The following is a 22,550-nucleotide window of genomic DNA, read 5'->3' as shown; positions in this document are numbered from 1 at the left end:
CTAAGAATTTTAACAGTCAGATGTACATGGGTTACTTAATAAGAATTTTTTAATAGGAAAATACAGGTTTGCTTTGAATCTCTGTAGGAAACAAATGGTAAACTCAAATAATTGAAATGAGTTTAACGAAAGGACTATTTTACAATGATGAAGAAATGTTAAGGGAACCAGTAAGGGATGGTGAAGCATTGAGAGCTTTTACCTCTCCCAAACCAGAACTGGCTGCAGAAAGGAGCTGTTATTACCAGACCCCAGCGAGAGCTATAGCCTTCAACTAAGGGCTACCCAACTGGAGCTGTGGCCTTTGGTAGAAGGTCGTAGCTGCTTTCAAACTGTGGGCCTCTGAGGGGTAAGGATGGGAACCAAGGGAATAAATATTCAGCTTCTCCCTTACCACTCTCCTTCAGTCTTCTGCTGGTTCTTCTCATTGGCTGAATCCAATCAGTGCTAGAATATAAGAGAGTCTAGGTGATGCAGTGTGTAGTGGTCAGACTCCTGGGACGCAGCGGTTGGGAAAATGGTGAGATATAGGTTTAGGAGGGCAAATGGGGAATATCCAGCAGAGCCTTTATTGTGTATGTGTGTTTTCTCTTTACACTTGTTTTGTTTTGTTTCCAGCTACCACATGTCTTTGTGAATTGTGTTGAATGCTTTACCTTGAGGCTGCTTTTGGAACAAATTTTAAACAGGTTGAATCGTCTTAATTCTTCAGGGGATGGACATTCTACTCAAATAACTTGTGACACGTTTAATGACTTTGTTCGCTTGTTTAAACAAGTAACCAAAGCTAAAAGTCTTGAGGATCAGACTGTATATATTGTAAGTAATTTAATTCCATTATTTCATCTCTTATTTGAAAACTAATTTGTTTATTAGCTCAATTTCTATGTATTTGTTTAGAGTCTTATGTATGGTATACTATGCAAGGTGCTTTTGGGATACAAAAATGTTTTAGATGTATTTCTTATACAAAGAGAGCTTCAGTTTGACAATACTGACATGACTACATGTAGAATGTGATAAATGATAACGATGAGATGCAAACTCTGACTTAGGCAGCTTTAAGAGGTGACAGCATTTGATATAGTCATAAAAGAATGATTAGGATATTGTAGGAAGAAACTGAATATTAGGAATTTCACATAGAGGAATTATATAAGCAAAGGCATGCAGATGGGAATGGAGGCCAGGGAATGTCAAATTGTATAGTTTTAGTGGGTTATAAGTATGAAGAGAGAAAAAGAAGACTGGAAAGATAGGTAGTGGCAGATCTGGAATATCTTGAAAACTATACTAAGGCACTTTGTTTCATTTTCTAGGTAGTGAGAGGAAGATTTTAGAGCAGCAGATATGCTTTAGGAATATTACTCTGAAGGCATGTTGAATAGTTGGATTGGAAGGGGTGAAAGACTGAAGGCTAGAATGGTTTTGAGTAGCTATTTACATTAGAGGAAATTTGGGTCTGGACTAGAGTTGGGGCAGGAGATGCAGAAAAGAATAAATGCGAGACAGCAAAGGTCAAACTTGTCAATTGTATCTGGGGTAAATTTGTAGAGAAAGATAAATCAATTGATTTTATGTTGGCTAAGTCTGAATTGTAGTTATATCAATGTGAAAGTGACTAGCAGTTAATTGAAAATGCATAATATGTTTTACAGTAGTGAATTTTTAATAATACCTTAACCTTTTTAAAAAAATGATTATTTCTGGAATTGGAATTGAACATAAAGCCTTATCAAAACAGTAAGTTGTAAACTAACTGAAAGAGCCAAATCTTATTTATTCTTGTATCTCTTTAAATGTATAGAAAACAGTTCCTTCCTCATTTAATTTCATTCATTTATTTATTCAACAAATATTTATTGAGCACTTCCTGTATGTGAGGCACTCTTCTAGATACTGGAGATAGAACGTGTAACCAAATAGTTTCTTTCCGCTTGCTGATTATAGTCTAGTTGAGGAAGATAGATAATAAGCAAGTTAACGTGAAGTATGTCAGATATGATACATTAATAAGGGAGAAACGAGTGAGTGAGGGAGAGTAGTTATTTTTCTAAATAGGGAAGACAGAGAATATCTCACTGAGATGATGATAAATTAACTGAAACCTGAAAGAAATGAGGGGTAAACTATGAAAACATCTGATAAGAGTATTCTAAGCAGAGATTAATGTGAGGGTCCAAAGGAGATTGGAGCATACCTTGTGTATTCAAAGAATATCAGGGAGGACATTGTAACTGGAGTAATTTAAATAAGGGAGTAATGTTGAGAATCAATGGAAGGATTCAAGGGTAGAAGCATGTAGACTAATGTTACGGATTGAATTTTTTCTCCAGAAATTCTTATGTTGAAATTCTAACTCCTAATATCTCAGAATATGACCATTTTTGGAAATAGGGTCATTGCAGTTCTAATTAAGATGAAGTCATACTAGAGAAGATTGGGCTCCTATTCTAGAATGACCAGTGTCCTTATGAAAAAGGAAATTTTGGTGACAGACATGCACACGAGAGAATGCATGTAAAGATTGGAGAATGCACACATGTAAAGATTGGAGTTATGCTGCCACAAGCAAGGGACTAGCGGAAGCTAGGAGAGAGGCCTGGAACAGATTCTTCACCAACACCTTCAGACAAAGCATCGATTTGCCAACACCTAGATCTTGGACTTCTATCTTTCAGAACAATAAACTTCCATTGTTTAAGTCACCATGTTTGTGACGCTTTGTCGTGGCAGTCGTAGGAATCCAATACAATTAGTTTAGAGGCATTTCTAATAATCTAGGCAAAACATCATGTTGGCTTAAACCAAGGTAGTGGTAATGAAGGTGGTAAGAAGTGGTCTGCATATATTTTGAAGTTAAGATTGACAGAATTTTCTGATAAACCTATCAAAATTGAGTGTGGAGGAGAGAAGTCAGGATGACTCAAAAGTTTGTGTGCACCTGAAAAGATGAAATTGTCAGTATTTGAGTAGAGAAAACTACAGCAGGTGGGGATTTTTGTGGCGGGGAAGAAGTGATCAAGATTTTGGTTTTGGGCGTGGTTAGTCCAAGCAGAGATGTCGAATTGGCACTTGAAGTCTTGAGTTTGAGGTCAAGAGAGGTCCAACATGATGGGGATTTTGGAATTGTAAAAGTATAGATAGTAGTACTATAAGCTGTGAAACTGGATTAGATCACCGAGATAGAACTCTGAAATAAAAATATTCTAATGGAATATTTCTTGAAAGTGAAATAATTCCTGTTTGACTATTCCTGTTAGATTGTCTTATTAGTTATCTTACTAGATTGTCTTATTAGTTAAATAAGAGATAAGTCCAGTAACCTAGTCCTGTGGCACTCCAGTGTTCAGGAGATAAAGAAGAACAAATGAGGAGGCAGAAAAAATCAGTGGTGTTCAAAGAAAACTTGGAGAGTGCAGTGTCCTGGAAGTCTCGCTAAGCTGCTCTTTCCTGTCTTTTGGCCAGAGAGAGCAGGTTTTTGTTGAGGCTTTTTTGATCTATGCTCGTGGGCCTTTCTGTATTGCTGCTGCTTCATTTCCACACCTGGGATATGTGAGGCAAAAGACAACTCAGGCAGTTACTCTCTGGGGTGAGTTGCCATTCTTCTGGCTCTGAGGTCCCTAGCTGGTCTGCCTTCTCTCTACCTTTCAGAGCCCTGTTTGTTTTATATATAATATTCAAGATTCTTCATTTTAAGAGGAAGAATGGGAAAAAGTATATCTCCATCTTCTCAGAAGTAGAAATCTATTTTTTAAAAAATGCAAGTGCATAGTGAAGAATACAGCAACTAGTATAGTTTGGCACCATTACCACCTTGATTTATGCTAAGGAGGCTCTAGTTTAACCCACCTTTGCTTTTGCACTATCAGTGCAAATGTCAACATGGTAAAAAAGGCAAATCATATCTTAGTATTATTATGAAAACAGTTTTGACTTTGCCAATCTCCTGAAAAGGTGTCAGGGATCACCACCACCATCCCCGTCCCCCTGCCCCAAGGGGTCACACATCACACTTCAAAAACCAGTGATCTAGAAAATGTTTGTTTTTCACTAAGTTTAGTAGGAGACAAGATCATCAGTGTAGAGGAATTTAAAGAACTAAGTCCCCATATCAGAAGGGGGTCATTTATGTGGGTTTGAATATCCAAAAAATACAGGAGTTGTATTAGAGAAGTGATAGAAGCGGTAATACTTAAAGAATGAGGAGGAATGACACAAGAATATGTGGATGACTTCAACAAGTAGAATTTCAGAGCTAGTTGTCTTTAGGGAGGAGGGAGAATCAGTATTCTAAAAACAGCTCTGAAGAGTAATTAGGGCTCTACTCATTTTTCAGGCCCAATGGATCAAGGGAGGCATTCAGTATTTGTTAGTTGACTATATGTTGAGAGTGGATCATTTTGCAGATATTTAATGTAGAACAATTTTTTGGACTAAATCTATAGACTGTTCAGATATCTAACATATGAATTGGGAATCTTTGGTACTTAGGAAGTAATACATAAAGGTGGCTGAGAATGTTTTCTAGTCAGTAAACTAGTTTACAAATCGAGAGTGTTAGAAAGCCTTTGTATAGATTATTAAGAAAAATACTTGGATCTGAATTAAAATTTTTACTCTGAATATTGCTTATCTGATAATTGCTTTAAAAAAAGAATAATTTATTAGAATACCATAAAATCATTAATTACAGTGGTCACCTATATCAAATCAGGATGAACTATTAATTTACAGCGCAGCTTTGTGTTTTGTATTAAAATGGACATAAAAATTGACCAATTTATTTGAATTAATCTGTGTCCTAAATCAGAGAGTTATCTAAATGGAGATTGATGGGAAATTGCATAATGGGACTACATAGTGGGAAAACTAACTTATACCTTTTTAGCACTAAACAATTTAGTTTTATTTTGTCTAAACTAATTAGGAATGAGATATCTTAGGTTGATTACTCATCGTTTCAAGCCATCTATTAATAAAACAGATATAAAACAAATTGTACTATTTGGGGAAACAACATCCCCTACATTTTAATTCTATTCCTAATTTAAATAATTATAATTTGCAATAAGATTTATTAATAAAGTATAAATGATTTTAAAAAAACAGCTTTCTTTGGAAAAAGAGTGATTTCAGTTCTGAGTAGAAAATGTGCAAGAGGAACCTAGAACATCTTGCCATAATAGAAAACTAGGAAACTATCAACTGCTACTAAAGTTATTTTAAACAGACAGGATCTCATGGATCAAATTAATTAATATTGTTAAAATGTCCTTACTACCCAAAGTGATCTATAGATTTCGTGTAGTCCCTATCAAAATTCCAATGGCATTTTTTGCGGAAATAGAAAAAACAATTCTAAAATTTGTATGGAATCACAAAAGACCCTAAATAGCCAAAGCATTTCTGAGAAATAAGAACAAATCCTGAGAAAGCTGGACGCATCATACTTCATGATTTTAAACTGTAGTAAAGCTGTAGTATTAAAACAGTATGGTACTGGCATAAAAATAGACACATAGATCAGTGGAACAGATAGAGACCCCAGAAATAAACCCACATATACAAGGTCAATTAATTTATGACAAAAGAGCCAAGAATATACAATGGGGAAAGGACAGTCTCTTCAGTAATTGTTGTTGGAAAAACTGGATAGTCACATGTGAAAGAATGAAATGACCATTGTCTTAAAATATGCACAAAATTAACTCAAAATGCATTAAACACTTTAACATGAGACCTGAAACTATAAAACTCCTTGAAGAAAATAGGAAGAAATCTCCTTTATATCAGTCTTGCCATTATTTTTTTGGATTTGACACCAAAAGCAAAGGCAACATAAATATTAACCAAAAATAATCAACTGGGACTACATCAAATTAAAAAGCTTCTGCACAGCAAAAGAAACCATCAACAAAATGATGAAAAGACGGATGAGAGAAAGTATTTGCAAATCATATGTCTGATAAGGGGGTTAACATTTAAAATATATAAGGAACTCATATAACTCAGTAGCAAAAAAAAAATCTGATTAAAAAATGGGCAGAGGAACTTAATAGACATTTTTCCAAAGATGATATCCAATGGCCAACTGGTCCATGAAGAGGTTCTTGACATCACTAATCATCAGGGAAAGGCAAATCAAAGCCACAATGAGATATCTCCTCACACCTGTTAGAATGGCTATTGTCAAAAAGACAAGAGATAACAAGTGTTGGCAAGGATGTGAGGAAAAGGGAATGCTTATGCACTGTAAATTGGTACAGCTACTATGAAAAATAGTGTGGAAGTTTCTCAGAAATTAAAATAGAGAACTACCATATGATCTAGCAATCTTATTTATGGATATATATTCAAAGGAAATGAAATCAGGTTCTCAAAGAGATATATGCATTCTCATGTTCATTACAGCATCATTCACAATAGCCAAAATACAGAAACAACCTAAATGGCCATCAGTGGATGAAAATATATATTGTAAACCTAAAATTAAAACCTAAATTCAGAAGCCAGAAGTATTTATTTGGGTAGCAAAGAATTGCAATTTGGATTTGGGTAGCATAGATTTAGTCAAAAAACCAGATGGTGTCCCGAATACAGGATGAAAGCAAAGGGTTTTTATGAGGAAGGGAAAGGATTAAACAAAAAGTGGTTACCAGAGGGTGGGGGCCGGGGGAGGGGGGAACAGTAGATGAGATAAAAGAGGTCAAATATGTGCTGACAGAAATCTATGGATGATGAATACACAATGCAATATATATATATGCCTTACTGTTGAATTTTACACCTGAAGCTTAACTGGGTTTTGTTAACCTATGTCACCATAATAAAAATTTAAAAAATAAAAAATAAAAGAATTCTTATGGTGCATAGGCTGAGCTACTCTTGGCTATATGTGATTGGTCACTGATTCTGTCTTCAGATAGAGAGTCCATAATCATCAGTCCTTGTGGTCAGGATGGTCCCCTTTCCTGCTGGCTTTACAAACAGTTCTTTTTAAAACAATGTTGATTTTAGACCTTTGGATTTTAGCCCAAGTACAAAGATTCAAGAACAAGATGTGCTAGGCAGTTCCTCCAGAATGGTGGCTTTGACTCCATTTTGAATAAGCTCAGTTTAGATTATTTTTCCCAGTGGAGGATTATTCAGCCATTAGAAGGAAGGAAATTCAACCATTGCGACAAAATGGATGGATCTTGAGGGCGTTATGCCAAGTGAAAGAGAAAGACAAATACTTATGATCTCACATGTAGAATTTAAAAAAGCTAAGCTTATAGAAACAGAGTAGAATGGTAGATACCCAGGGGCTAGAAGGTAAGGGAAATGGGAGATGTTGGTTAAAGGGTACAGGCTTCTAGTTATAAGATGAATAAGTTCTGGGGATTCTAATGTAGTGACTGTAGTTAATAATACCGTATTATATACTTACTTGAAAGTTACTAAGAAAGTAGAAGGTAATATGACCCTGCCAACGCCTTGATTTTGGCCCAGTGAAACTCATTTCAGACTTTGGGTTTCCAGAACTGTGAAAAAATAAATTTTTAGTCTAAGCCACCAAATTTGTAGTGATGTGTTATAGCAACCACAGAAAGTTAATACAGGCACACACTCATTCTGAAAAGTGGTACATAAAGGGAAAAAATCAGGCATTTATCCCTCTTGTCCTGTGTGAACTTTATTTTTGGGTAGTCAAATAGGGGATGAAGGAAGCTTCTTTCTAGAAAAATGTCCTTTAATAAATGCAGAAAGTCATAGAAGATTATAGTTTTGCAGTCCCTAATTAATAATCCCTAATTAATAATCACAGTCTCTAATTAGTAATGTACATAGGCAGCGATCATCAGTTGATGCTGAAATCATTAGGTGAAAAGCTGTTGGAGAACTTTATAGTGGATGAATCAGGCTGACAACACTTGAACCTTTCAGTCAATCTTAACATCACAAAAAAGGGAGACAACAGGTATTATATGCTTGTTGATATAATTCAAGAAGAAATATACAGCACCATTTGTGAAGTATTCTTGTCCAAAACTCGAACCTGAATCTGATCAAAAGTCTGGATCTACCAGTTATTTTAAAGTAAATATAGGGGCTTTAAGAACATCACGGAAATGTAGTCAGCCAATCCAGAATGTGGAAAATTCCATATGGCAAGTGACCTGATTTCTTTTAACTAATAAATAACAAAGAAACAAAAAGGGTTGGTGGAACTGTTATTGAAAACAAACTTAGATGACAAACCAAATATAATAAAATGTAATATATGGACCTTTTAGGATCCTGACTCATAAGCTAACCCTAAGAAGACATTTATGGAACAAGTGAGGAAATTTGAATACTGGTTAATAGATGATATTAAGGAATATTGTTTAATTTTTTAGGCATGATAGTGATACTGTGGTTATGTTTTTTTTAAAAAAGTCCTGATTTTTTATAGCTGCACACTGACTTTTTTATGGAGAATGGTATGTCCGGGATTTGCTTTAAATTATCCAGCAAGATGGTGGAGGGAAAAGTCGGGGGTGGATAGAAGAAACAAGATTGACCATATGTTGATGTTTGTTGGAGTTGGGTGAAATATATATGGGAATTCATGGTACCAATCTTTCTACTTTTGTGTATATTTTAAAATTTCTATAACAAAAAGTAAAAAATGTTAGAGTAAATGTTTTTTTCAAAAATTTATTTATTTAAATTAGTTTCAAGTATACAGTACATTGGTTAGACATTTATGTAGTTCATAAAACGACCCCTCCAATTGCTTCCTCCCTCGGCCCTCCACATAGCCATCATATTAATGCTAACTGCATTCCTTCTGCCGTGCTCCCCATCCCCGTGACCAACTATCAACTACTAATTTGCACTTTAACCCTTAAACCCATTCTCCCAACTCCTCAACCCCTCTCCTCTCTGTCCCTCATCAAATTGTCCACTATATTTGTGAGTCTATTTTTGATAAGTTTGTTCTTTTCGTTCCTTAGATTCCGCATATAATTGAAATCATATGGTATTTATCTTTCTCTGACTTCTTTCATTCTCGGTCCATCCATGTCATTGCAAATGGTATTTCATTTTTTTTTAATGGCTGAGTAATATTCCATTGTATATATGAACCATAATTTCTTTATCCAGTTGTCTGTTGATGGGCATTTAGGTTGCTTCCCTATCTTGGCTATTGTAAATTGTGCTGCCATGAATATTTGAGTGCATAGACCTTTACGAATTATTGTTTTGGTTTTCTTTGGATAAAAGAATAAATGTTTTAAGTACTGATTTTAAGACTGAATTTTTTTTTTTTATGGACTGATTGATGACCTCTTCAAACAGGTTTTTAAATTTTCATTATTTTTTAATGGAAACCAAACATATAAACAATAGTATAGTGTATCCAAATAAACCCATCACCCAGCTTTAATAATTATTAACATGTGGCCATACTTTTGTGTCATTTGTACACCCCGTTCATTGTTCCCTGAATCACATCATGTCATCCATAAAAATATGTTTTATATATTTATTCTACTGTATATGTATATCATATATATTCATTTATTAATCTATATGTGTGTACTCTTTGTATATAGTATGTATCCTAGATATCTCTAAAAAATAAGTATCTTTTTAAAAAACATAATCCCAATAACATTGTCGTAACACTGAACAAAAATTTTAACTTAGCATGATCTGTTATCTAGTTAAACAGGGTGTAGCATGCAGTTAAAGTTCACGCAAGAAAAGTTTTACATGGTGAAATTCAGAATTTCCCTCTCTCGTCAGAAGGAGTAGTAACTTTTGGTTCACAGTGGACATTTATTATCAAATGGAATAAAAAATGCACATGGTTGTATTTCTTATACACCTAAGAAGATGTCCTTAGAGTATCTTGCATCATTATCTTTTCTATAGTTTACCTACTTGTGAAGTAAACCTTTTAAATACAGCTATAACTCATTTTCTATTTAGAAATTTGAGTTAAAACATGTCATAAGTAGTCTATTTTTTAAACTTATTTGACTTATTTAAAATGTCTTCCACAAATGTAAATAGCATTAAAAATTCATGTTATAACTTTTTAACATGGAAAGTTCAGTTCTTGAATTGTGCATTATTAATATTTGTAACATAATTGTAAATGTTTTGTAAAGGGCGTTGCAAATTGATTTTGATGCCACATTTTTTTTTTAATAAGGTTCTAGATAAAGCAGAGTATCTAAGAGATATGGAAGCGAATATTTTGCCTGGGTTTCTTAGGTTACAAGAATTGGTAAGTAATGACTTTTTCACCTATGGCCTAATCAGTAGATTGTGTTGTCAACTTTTTTCCTTTTGCTAATCTGATAGGTGAGAAATGATATCTTAATATGATATTAATTTGCATTTCTCTATTCTGAGTGCAATTAGCCTTTTTTCAAAGTTAATTTATGACTTGATAACATTTATTCTTCAATTGTTTTACCTTTTTATTTCTAATTGTAAGTGACTAACACTGCTTTCTATGAAAAGATTTTAGGTGTTTGCTAGAGTAAGTGGCAATGGACTAGACTGACTTTCTGCAAGAATTTAAATTTTTCTTTTCATTTCAGTAATCTAAAAAAAGAATGGTACGTCTACTTTGGTTCATCTCAATTTCTATATCATGGCCACTCTGTCAGAACCAGCTTTCTATTTCAATTTACAGTTGTGTTGGCACCAAACAGCATTAATGCCACTCTAATTGTCATGACTTGGGAAAAGAGCAGGCATATTTTTTAATATGTGTCAGGTGAAAGCCAAATAATATTATGGCAAAAACAGGGTTTTACAGTAGTTTAAATAAAGAAAATTGATGAGAGAATTCACTGTTCACCATACCAGTTGGTATAGGAATGCTAAACTCAAAAGAACTGTGGCTGTTTCCTTTAGAACCATGTTCACAAAGTGAGCAAAAATTTAATTTGAACAAACAGTACTGTTCATCATTTTCAGTTAATGTTAATTTAAATTTTATTGATTTTTCTAGTTTTGTATTTAACTTATAAATTTATTTTGGTTCTATAATTTTGTGAATGTTTTGACCATAAATAGTTTTCTGTCTACATTACAGAAAACTACGTAGTTTTCTGTCTATATTATTTAAATATTAAGTAACATTATAATAAAAATTAACTATTTGGGGAGATAGTGCTTAGAGCATTTTCACCTTTGAAAAATTAAATGCATTACTCAAATTTGAGAAGCTGTTAAAAGTTTGGGAAGGCTTTCCAAGTGCCACTGAAATCATGGTGTGCCTAAGGCCAATGCCTAAAATTCACTTTTAGTAATAGTTTTCCAGGGCCAATATGGAGAGGACGGAAGAAGATTAAGTGTAGCTCTCAGTAGCTTATCCTGGAAGTGTCCTCACACAGTCTAGCTTTTCCCAGTTTGATTAACTCTTGGCATCTTACTGCTGAGATCAGGGACCTGTCTTGTTTGAGCAGTTGTCTCCTCCTCTCTTTCATTATTTTATTGTGTTTGTATATATATATATATATATATATATATATATATATATATGTGTGTATATATATATATATATATATATATATATAATTTTTTTTTTTTTTGGCATTCATATCTGCTGCTTCCTGTTGCGTTGGTCTAGGACTCCGTCTGGTATCCAGAGTGCTGCTTGCTGTCTGTCTCCTTGCCCTTCCAGTATCACTTACCCTAGTTTTTCCCTTCATGCCCAGTAATGGTGATTTTGTGTCCCTGCACAGTCTTTAGGCCTTTCACATTTTTTTTTTTAGTTTTAATTATGGAAACTGAAGAAAATTAAAAGATTCACAGTAATCTGTACTCTACCAGAAAAGAGAATTGTTTTGATATTTCTGAAAACATGCTTGATTTTTAAAAATGTATCTCATTTAAGAGAAATATAGCAAAAACATTTTGTGTTTTTATATTAAATATTTATCTGAGTAAAATGAAGTATAAATTATTATAGATATTGTATATCGAACACACTTTCAGATGAACCACTAGCAACTTAAAATCCTTCCAGACTGATAAATACATTTTTTTAAACTTTTCAGTATTTTTAAACTGATTTTATAAAATGCTTTTGGATAATTATATTTTAAAGCAAAAACAACTCAATGGTTTGAATCATGATTGTGGTTAGAGCATACTTTTTTATCTCTATAGAAATAAATTTAAGGATTCTTAAAAATTAATGAGTTTATAAGACAAAAAGTATTTGAAAGTAAAAATCTTTTCCTTTCATAAAGATGCTAGATTTTTGTGGAATTATTAATTCTTTGGCAGCCAAAATAATTTTTTTCTAAATAATGAAATATGGAATATAAGATTACACATAAGTTCAGAATCAATAAATAGTAAATCTTCATCAGCATATGCTATAATTTATTTCTGAAATAGGATCCTAAGAATAGTTGTTGAACAAAACAGGTTTTGTCAACTTGAGAGATATCAAAAAGAATATTGGAAAAATTAAAATCTGTGTTGAAAATGGCAGAGGTATCTATTGATAAATCCCAACTAGCATGCATAGGGCATTTTTGGCTGCTCTGCAGAAGGATAACATACATGGTGAGCTTGTTCTCTTAATGTTCTTTCTGGTATACTAATTATAATTCTTAAATATACTTCAAAAGATGTCTGTTTACTTAATGCTGGTGTTTTAGATATGAATACTCATACTTGTTTGTGTTTTTAATGTATATTCATCAATTTTACTTAATACTTTGAAAATAACCTTTAAAAAATTTAGAAATTTTCTAATATGTGTTTATATGGTATGGCTCATCTGTTTTTCTTCAACTCATTTTTTTCTGGGTTGCAGTAGCCATTTTAATGAGAGCTGTTAAGTTTATCCTTTTTTTTGTTTATTGATTGAAAGCTAATGATTTCTTCAAAAATTCCCATAAAAAGGTTTTGTCTTAATTATTCAAGCAAATGTGTTTCTTAATTTCTATAAAATAAGTCCTTGGGTAACTGTCCTAGCATTCATGGGTAACTGAAAGGTTAATTAATCCAAAAGTTTTATGGAAACACCAAGTAATTATTTATGAAAATTTGCAAGTGGATGAATTCCTTGATTAGGTTTTCTAAATATGGCTTATTAACATGCAAATAATTTGTTATATGTTACAACTTTGCTGTATTTATTTGAAAGAAAAATTCAGATGGAATTAGTGCTCTGATTAAGATTTTTAAATGCAGTTACTTTCATTTCTTTTTCTTTACAGACCCACAGAAATGTGACTGTTATCTTTCTCAGTGAAATTGTTTGGGAAAAGTTTCGTCCAAATACCGGATGCTTTGAGCCATTTGTCTTGTATTTCCCTGATTATAGCATAGGTAAATTTTAAAACATTGTTTTGATGATTGATACTCAGTAAAATAGTCTTTGTTTGGAAGATTAAGCCAGCATGTTCAAATGAGAATACTTTGATGTCTTAATCTGTTAAGGTTTGCTTCCAATCTCAAATAAAATGTTGCTTATGATTCTGCATTTATAGAGATTTTATTTTGTAACTGAGGGGTTATTCTTTTATGACTAAAATTTTTTGAGTAACCAGTTCTCACATATTTGTGCTTATGGTATGTTTTTACATTTTTTAGCTAGTGCATTAAGATGTATATATTGCAGTTGTAACATTCATACAAGTAAGAATCAGACTAGGTTGGCAAAGCACATTAAAATTGCATTGAAATCTTTATTTACCATGTACTTGGGTTAAATACTATGTGAGATATATTTTTGATTTTGTAAATTTCATTTTTCATTACTGCATTCTTAGAGTACCAACTGATGGCCCTTCTGTTTCTTATTTCTTTTTGGTTTGCATCCTGATGATTTTTATCTTTGGAAGAACACAATAGCTTTTTGTGGTGTTGAATAGCTTTTTAGATTAATATTGTGATGTCACTATACAAATATGATACTTTTGATTCAAAGATTATAACTGTGAAGCATCAGGTGGTTAGCAGGCTCTGGAAAAAATAGCATTCCTTGACCTTGGTTGGCCTCATTAACACTACCCTTCTGAACTAATCAGCTGTAAACATTCATTGTTAAGATCACGTTTTTGCCTTTTTTCACAAGAACAGCAATGAAAGAATACTTCCTGCCTTAACTAATTAACTGAGATAAAAAAGGAACCAAAAAATAGATGAAGAGAAGTAGCTTCTCTTCCATGAAAACTGCAAAATAAGGAAAAGAGAAAAGAGTAGGAAGAAAAGAATAAATCAAAGGATTTCACTGAAAAGATTTCTTTGTACCTTTGCCATCACTGTTTGAAGTTAAATTTTTTTCATGACCCATTTTAGGTTTCAGTATTGAAAAAATTTTAGAAGCTAAGCAAGGTTGGGCCTGGTTAGTATTTGGATGGGAGACCACCTAGGAATACTGGGTACTGTAGGCTTAAAAAAAAAATTAATTAGAATTCAAGAAAATTATTAAAATGATGATTTTCTATACCTTAGCAAAGTTGGATTAAAGTATGGTATAATGAATTATAGAATTTGATTAAAAATTTTACAAAGTAAAAAAAGATACAAAGCAGCATAGATGGAAAGAATTCGAGGACAATTAAATAACTAAAGTGATCTTGCCAGTTTTAGAGAGTATAGGCTGATGGATTTTTGAAAAGTATATATGGAGCTAAATTTAATCTGATTATTAAATTCTAGTGCCTCTTACATTTCAAGTTGTTTTTTTTTAAGCGAAAAATACCATAATCACACAAAAAGGCATTCAGAAAGGAAGCATTAATTGGCAAGCCAAATTATAGTCGGAGAAAGTAAGCATGGAACCAGGGCAAAGGAATAATCTTAGTGGCTAAGTCATTCAGTCATAACTTGATGCATATATTATCTTTTGGAATATGGTGTGTGATATTGAGGATACTCTCTCCTCTCAGCAGTGACACTAGGGGCCCAATTTGTAATTCTTGTTTTCTGGTTTCTGCCACATGCAGACTACTCATCTTTTGGTAAAATGCATTTCTTTTTCTTTAGGTGGTTTATAATGTAGTAGATCAGGTTTTTGGTTTGATCATTGTATCAGTCAGGATAAGTTACACTCCAATAATATATAATCTGAAAATCTCAGTGACTTATAAATTTTGCCTTACAACCTTTGTGCTATTGTTGTCCTACATTTTTACTTTTACATTTATTATAAACCCCATAATACATTATTATTTGGGTTTTAAAGAAATAAAAGCAAAGAAAATATCTTTTATCGTTTATCCTACTTGAGATTTGTTGAGCTTCTTTGATATGTGAATGTATAGTTTCATCAACTTTGGAACATTTTTAGCCGTTATTTCTTCAAAAATTTAACCACCCCCTTTCCTTTTTTCTGGGACTATATTATATGTCTATTAGACCACTTAATATTGTCCCTCTTTATTTATTTATTTATTGAATCTCTCTCTATTTAAATTTTTAAATCTTTTTTTCTCTCTGTTTTATTTGGGATCATTTTTGTTTCTGTCTTTAAAAGTTCACTGACCTTTTTTTCTATAATTATCTAATCTGCCGTTAATCCCACCCTGTGTGATTTTTCATTACAGATCTCATGCTTTTGTTTCCCTTTGTATCCTCGAGCATATGAGCATAAATATAATAGTTGTTTTAATGCCCTTGTCTATTAATTCCATTACCTCTTTGATTTTAGATTTGTTTCTGTTGAATAATTTTTCTGTATTATAGGTGTCCATTATGTGTCTTCATATGTTTAGTAATTTTTGACTGAATGAAATTGTGTTTTTTGTTGTTGCATGTTGGACTTTTTCCTGGTAAGCATTTAATTTTAGCTCCAGTTATAAGATTTAGCCCTTCTGGAATCTCTGCTGAATGAATGCTCCATGTATTCAGCAGAGTTTCTTTATTCTGACTGGTGGGAACGTAAATGATTCACAGCCCCATGTAAACTCTGAGAACTGTTTGACTTATAGCTCTCTAATGATTGTTTTTTTTCCCCCAGAAGTTGTTTTTGCTTGTCATTATGGGGTTTTACTCTGTGCATATAACAATTGGTATATAGCCAAGACAAGGGGAACCCTTATGCAGATTTCCAGAGCTCTTTCTTACATAGCTACTTCTCTTGTACTCTGTCCTGCAAATTCTAGCTGCCTTAGTTCCCTCTGCGCTTTTCTTTGTTTAATTCATTGAGATTAAGGGCTCCTTTTGGAACTCTCCTTGTACTAGTTTTAAAATTACTTCTAGTTAGATATCTTGGCTGAAGGTGGGACTCACTTCATTTGTTTCCCCTTTCTCAGGTATCATAGTCATTTACTATCTGTTTGATGTCTGAAAATAGTTGTTTTCTATATTCTATCCAGTTTTTAGGTGTTTATTACAGGATAGTATTTCTGGATCCTCTTACTTTATCATGACTGGAAGCAGAAGTCCTTCTTCAATTTAGAAATGTGTGTTAGACTGTACTTGGATAACGAAATTTTAAGACACCAGAAGACCAATTAGAAGCACTTTTTAGCTATTAGAGATGGGATTTGTTTTATATAAGCTTGAATAGTCTAGACTGTTAGAGCTGGCATGGCTTACTTAATATAGAGTTGTACTCGGAGATTTTGTCTGTAGTCTCTAAGCAGCTGTTTTACTTTTGCAGCAACACAGTGTGATTTCTAATTCTTATTAAGACTTTCATCAGGACTGAAGTGGGCGATTGGTAACATCTAATCAACTTTCACATGAAGCACTAAGGATCACTAGTGAAGGATATCTAGACAGAGATGTTCAGAAGGAGCTCAGGAGTACAGTCTGAGCTGGAGACTTAACTTCCAAATTTCCTCATCCATGTTTTTATAGACCATCTTTTTTGCCCATATATGTTTTGTCTGTCCGACTGTCCATCCTTTCTCCCCTGCCTTCCCTCTTCCTTCCTTCCATCTATCCAGTTGTTTGGTAACTTTTATATAAAAACATCTTTATCTCCAAGTTTTAAGTCACCTTTGGAAGTTTTCAGTATATTAAATATTTTCTCATGCATAGTTTAAAAAAACTTGGTGACATTAGATTTAAATTTTGTTATTAGAATATAAAACTACATAGACTCCATAGTCAAGTTTTGGCTTTTGCATATTTTTTTTCAGTAGCTGTGATATAAAAATGCATCAAGTAACAGTCTTCTATCTGGAATCTGCTCGGGATAATGTTCTAAGCATGAAACTAGTCTTTGAAAAAAATTTTTTTTGGATCAACTGCCCTGTTTAAAAGATTTCCATAATATAGTAATTTCTAAATTTCTGTTTCTGGATATCTATTGGTAGTCCACATATATTGTTTGATTTTGCACCTATATAACTGATTCTGAGGAACAAGAGAATAAGAGAGTGATTGAAGTTAAGAGCTGTTGCTAAACAGCATGGTATCCATGGTAAAAATGCTCACTTAATCGAAACCTTAAACAAAAGGAAAATGACATGATCAGAACATCCTATAAGAGTTTTTACTTGTAAGTATTGCAAAAGTCTTGAACCCTGTGAAACTAGATATAAAATACCAACCGTATTCAAAGATTTCTTTGGGAAGTGTAAAGAGATCATTGCACCAAGAAGTCAGAGAGAACTGCAGTAAAGAATGAATGACTAATGGATTCATGTGCTATAACTGGGAAATTTTGATTAATAGGTGGTTTAATGTTAACTATGTTTCTACAATATATTTCTAGCAGGATTAAATACAAGTTTAGAAGTCCAAATGTATGATATTGTATAAAGAATGTAAAAAGAGAAATATACTAAAGTTGTAAGAAGAAATTTTTTAAAGAAATTGTTTTATAAAAGGGAATGACAAAGTGTTATGATTTTCATTAAAATATTTATGAATTCTTTTTACTTTAAAAAAATGAAGAGCATTTTCCAGTTTGGTGGTAGTACCCCTAGTTTATATAGTACTCCTTTCTTGTTTTTACAATTTGACATACTTAATAGGCAGAAAAATAAAATGGAATCTATATTATTTTTTGTCCTTCGTATTGCTTTTGCCAGTAATAAGATTCTCGAGGTTTTCTATAGATATCATTGTTTGATATTTGTCTTAAGCAAAATTTAGTAATTTTTAAAAGACATTAGGTTTATCATTGTTTTACCTCAGTTTCACAATTTGTATTATATTTCTAATCTTGTAATAGTTTTATTCCTTAATTATTGCTAGGCCCGTGTATTTTAAACTTTTATTGTACAATGCTAGATGATATAACTAAGGGGCTGTATTAATTATTCTAAGTTCATTTGTGTGCTGTGAACAGGGAACCTTCAAAAGATCCTGTCCCACGATCATCCTCCAGAATATTCGGCTGATTTCTATGCCGCTTACATTAATATTCTTCTTGGAGTTTTCTATACCGTCTGCCGAGATTTGAAAGAGCTCAGACATCTGGTGAGTGAGCATTTTGGTTTTAAAAAAATTATATCTTTTAATATTTTTCCATATGGAAATTGTGCATGGTAGGTTGGAAACTGAAAATTCTGGAAATTTTGACTCGCTCTTTTGAGGCTAATATACCATAAGAAGGTAGAAATCTGTGGGTTAGTACAAACTTTGACCTGATTAGAAAACTTTAATTATGTCTTTTCACTCTTCCGTAGGAGTGTTTTTCTCTCTTCTCTTTTTTCTAATTATAGAAAATGTAGAACTTCATTAAAATCAAAATGAAGAGTAACAAAAAGGTGTAAAAACTTAAGCAGTTTTACTTCTTCGTTAATTTTTATAGGACATAGCTTTAAGGTTTTATATATGTAGCGATAATGGTCTGGAATCTAGATGAACTTGAGTGCGGTCTGAAGCTTTAATTACAGGTCTTTCATTAGCTATTGACCTTGAGTTAATAACCTTTATATAAAATATTTTCTAATTTACATAAAAGATTACTTAAATTTTTTTAAACATTATAATAGCTGTTTATATTACACAGGGAGTTTAGAAAATTATCATATTTAATTTTTTCTTTGATCTTTCTTCCACTTTAATTGTGAGGATGTAAAAGAAAGAAGGCAAGAATGTCTGGTTTCCCTTTTAAAAACCTTCAATTAATACTTAAGGTCGTCTCTCCAGGTAACAGAAAAGATATCTAAGGCTGGAAGACAGTTACTTACAAAGTAGCATTCTATATCTCTTAGCACATTTTCTCTGCTTTTTTTTTTTCCCGCTCTGAAAAGTATTTCTCAGAGTGATTCAATGTGTGTTTGAGTGTGTATTTGAGACAGCATTAGGAGAAGATGACCATCTAAACTTATGTTCACATTTAGTACATTTTGGACATTTTAGATTTCAGGCCTCTTCTGACTTAAATGTAGATTCAAGCATCTTCTGATTAGGGAAGAAACAAAAGACAAGCTGTTCTAATTCAAGCTCATCATTTAACATCTCTCCAGAAGTTGATTGTTTGGATTCCTGGTGCCCAAGGGAAATGACAGCAGAGGGAGGGGTTTACAAAGAGACTGAGGATCAGTGAACAATCCCTGGGTGAGATGGAGGTAGGAACGAATACTCCACTGTCTTTCCTGGGAAATAACTCGCAGTTACTGCTCCCTTAGTACTGATGTCCCTGAATCCAGTATTAGCAGTCATTTCAAACTGGATTTTACAAGAAGGAAGAATTACTTAGGGAAACTATTTCTAGGAAAATAAAATGTAAAAGGAGAAAATAGATATTTAAATATGGTATTTTATAAAGTCTTTTGGGTTTGACTGAGGAATGATTTTATTTAGGGATAAGGTTACAGCTTTTTTGGTTATTACATCATATTCACAAACTTGAAGCTTGAAGTAGGGTCTAAGCCTTTAAAAAATTATCTTTAGGCATTGGAGAAAAAAATAATGTAGTGTTCTTATTTTTACCATATGTAGAATATAGGAGAATAAAGATATATATGTTTTTCAAATGGATAGTGTTTTTGTTTCAAAGTTTGCAAGTGGTGTATATCTTGAAAATTTGATAAATCACCTACAAAAGATTCTTTTCAGTCATCTTTTCTATGTGTGTGCTTTTAAATTTATTTTAGGAATTGGTATTTAAGTATTTTTTTGAGGCTAGTTCTATACATAGCACAAGACAGGAGACATAAAGTACTACTTTGACTATTCACTTTGGTTTGTCTTCTCTGACAATCTATATAATAGTCCTAAAAAATTGTAATCGTAATTTTTAAAAAGATCAATTGAAGTTATTTTTATACTTTTATAGATGCAAAGCACAGAATAATTCATTTTCTAAATAAACTTTAATTTTTCATTTTTTAAACATCTGTCACATTGAATTTATTATATTTCCCACATTAAATATATTGCATTAAATGTAAAGGTATTTCAGACCTTCACCCCACCCCCAGATATAATTTTCTTAGAAATCTCAGAAAAATGAATTGCTAAGCCAGAGTTTAGCAGTCTTTTGGAGTACAGTTCTACGTTTCTGATGCCTATTGTTTTGTTTGTCCTTGTGGCTAGTGGTTGCTCGTGACACAGTTACTTAGAAGAGGGTGCCAAATAATTGAAATATATATGGTAGAATGAACAGAGGACTTTAATATTAAATATACCTTAGCTCTACTGCTTACCACCTGTGTTATGTTGGGTATGATACTTAATTTTCTGTACTGCGTTTTCCTTATTTCTAAAGTGGGACTAAGAATACATACTTCAGATAATTTTTTTTAATTAATTAAATTTTTTTTTATGGTGACATTGATTAACGATAAATTTCAGTTGTACATTTTAACAGTAAGGCATTTATATATTTACATGGTGTGTTCATCTCCCATATTTAGATTTCTTTCTATCACCACATATTTGACCCCTTTTACCCCATCTACCTACTCCCTCCCCCTCTTTCCTCCCCTCTAGTAACCGCTAGTATATAGTCTATGTCCCTGAGTCTCTAGTCTCTGTTTGTTTGTCCTGTTCGTTTGTTGCTTTTAGGTTTATATCCCACATATAAGCGATATCATGTGATTTTCAGCTTCTTCCGTCTGGCTTATTTCGCTTAGCACGATTATCTCGAGGTCCATCTATGTTTTGCAAATGGCAGTATTTCATTTCTTCTTATGGCTGAGTAATGTTCCATTGTATATATGTACTACAGCTTTATTTAGTCATCTATCGTAGGATACTTCCGTTGCTGCCATGTCCTGGCCACTGTAAATAATGCTGCTATGAACATCGGTGTGCAAATATGTTTTCGGATATGGGTTTTCAAGTCTTTGGGGTATATACCCAGTAGAGGGATTGCTGGATCATATAGTAGATCAATTCTTAGTTTTTTGAGGAACCTCCATATTTTCCATAGTGGCTGTACCAATTTTCAGTCCCACCAGCAGTGTATGAGACATCCTCTCCAACATTTGTTATTACTTGCCCTGTTGATTATAGCTATTTAAATAGGAACGAGATGGTATCTCATTGTGGTTTTGATTTGCATTTCCCTAATAGCTAGCGATGTTAAGCATCTTTTCAAATATTTGTTGGCCATATGTATGTCCTCTAGAGTTCTTCCCACTTTCTTTTTTCTTTCTACTTTCAAAGCATTATGAACAAAGAATATGGTTGGTATGATTTCAACTCTTATATTTGTTGAAGCTATCTCTGTGTCCCAGTATGTGGTCGATTCTTGAGAATGTTCCATATGCACTAGAGAAGAATGTATAAGCAGCTGTTTTGAGATGAAAGGCTCTTTCAATGTCAATTGTGTCCAGTTGGTCTAATGTATCATTTAAGGATGTTATTTCCTTATTGATTTTCTGTTTGGATGATCTATCCATATCCAACAGTGGGGTATTTAGGTCCCCTATTACGATAGTGTTTCGGTCTGTTTCTCCCTTTAATTCTGTTAGTAATTGCTTCATATATTTTGGGGCTCCTTGATTGGGAGCACAGATATTAATAAGTATTATGTCTTCTTGGTACATGATTCCCTTTATCATTATGAAGTGTCCCTCAGTATCTTTCTTAACCTTTTTTATTTTGCAGTCTGTTTCGTCTGATATTAGTACCACTACTCCCTCTTTTCTCTGAAATCCATTTGCTTGAAATATCATTTTCCACCCTTTTACTTTGAGTTTATATTTGTCTTTGGAGCTGAGATGTGTCTCTTGGAGGCAGCATATGGTTGGGTTTTGTTTTTTGATCTAATCTGCAACTCTCTGCCTTTTTTTTTGGTGAGTTCAGTCCATTTACATTTAAGGTGATTATTGAAATATCAAGTTTTCCTACAGCCATTTTACCTTTTGCTTTCTGGTAGCTCGGTGTTTTCATTGCTTCCTTGTCCTTGTGTGTCTGTTTTTTAATTTTGGTTGGGTTTTGTGGGTTTTCCCGCTGTTCCTTCTTGTTTTATGTTATATATTTCAGTTCTGAATTTTTTTGCATGTGGCTACATTACGAATATGTAAAGGGATGTTTATATATACGTCCATTTTTTATTGCACGTGCCTTATCTCCATTCCTCTTTACAAATTTGGATCTTTGAATTCTCCCCTTTTCAGTCATTGTTGTCTCAATTCGTCCCTATGTGTGCTGAACGTTCATTATTATCTTGCTGTAGC

At 32.9% G+C, this 22,550-nt stretch overlaps 1 protein-coding gene across 9 annotated transcripts in view; it reads left to right on the top strand.

The window, feature by feature from the left end:
* Positions 1-22,550, top strand: part of ORC5 (origin recognition complex subunit 5) — a 170,737-nt gene that overhangs the window by 5,621 nt on the left and 142,566 nt on the right. For all 9 annotated transcript variants that reach the window (XM_039849357.1, XM_039849362.1, XM_039849360.1 and 6 more), the window contains exons 3-6: positions 619-819; positions 10,193-10,267; positions 13,230-13,341; positions 18,263-18,393. In XM_039849357.1, coding sequence (XP_039705291.1) covers positions 619-819; positions 10,193-10,267; positions 13,230-13,341; positions 18,263-18,393 — 519 coding nt within the window. The remainder of the gene's footprint in view (positions 1-618; positions 820-10,192; positions 10,268-13,229; positions 13,342-18,262; positions 18,394-22,550) is intronic.

The sequence above is a fragment of the Pteropus medius genome, unplaced genomic scaffold (assembly GCF_902729225.1).
Source record: "Pteropus medius unplaced genomic scaffold, Ma_sr-lr_union100, whole genome shotgun sequence".
Lineage (NCBI taxonomy): Eukaryota > Metazoa > Chordata > Mammalia > Chiroptera > Pteropodidae > Pteropus > Pteropus medius.
The sequence above is the reverse complement of the archived record's forward strand: the minus strand, read 5'-3'. Positions and strand labels throughout refer to the sequence as shown.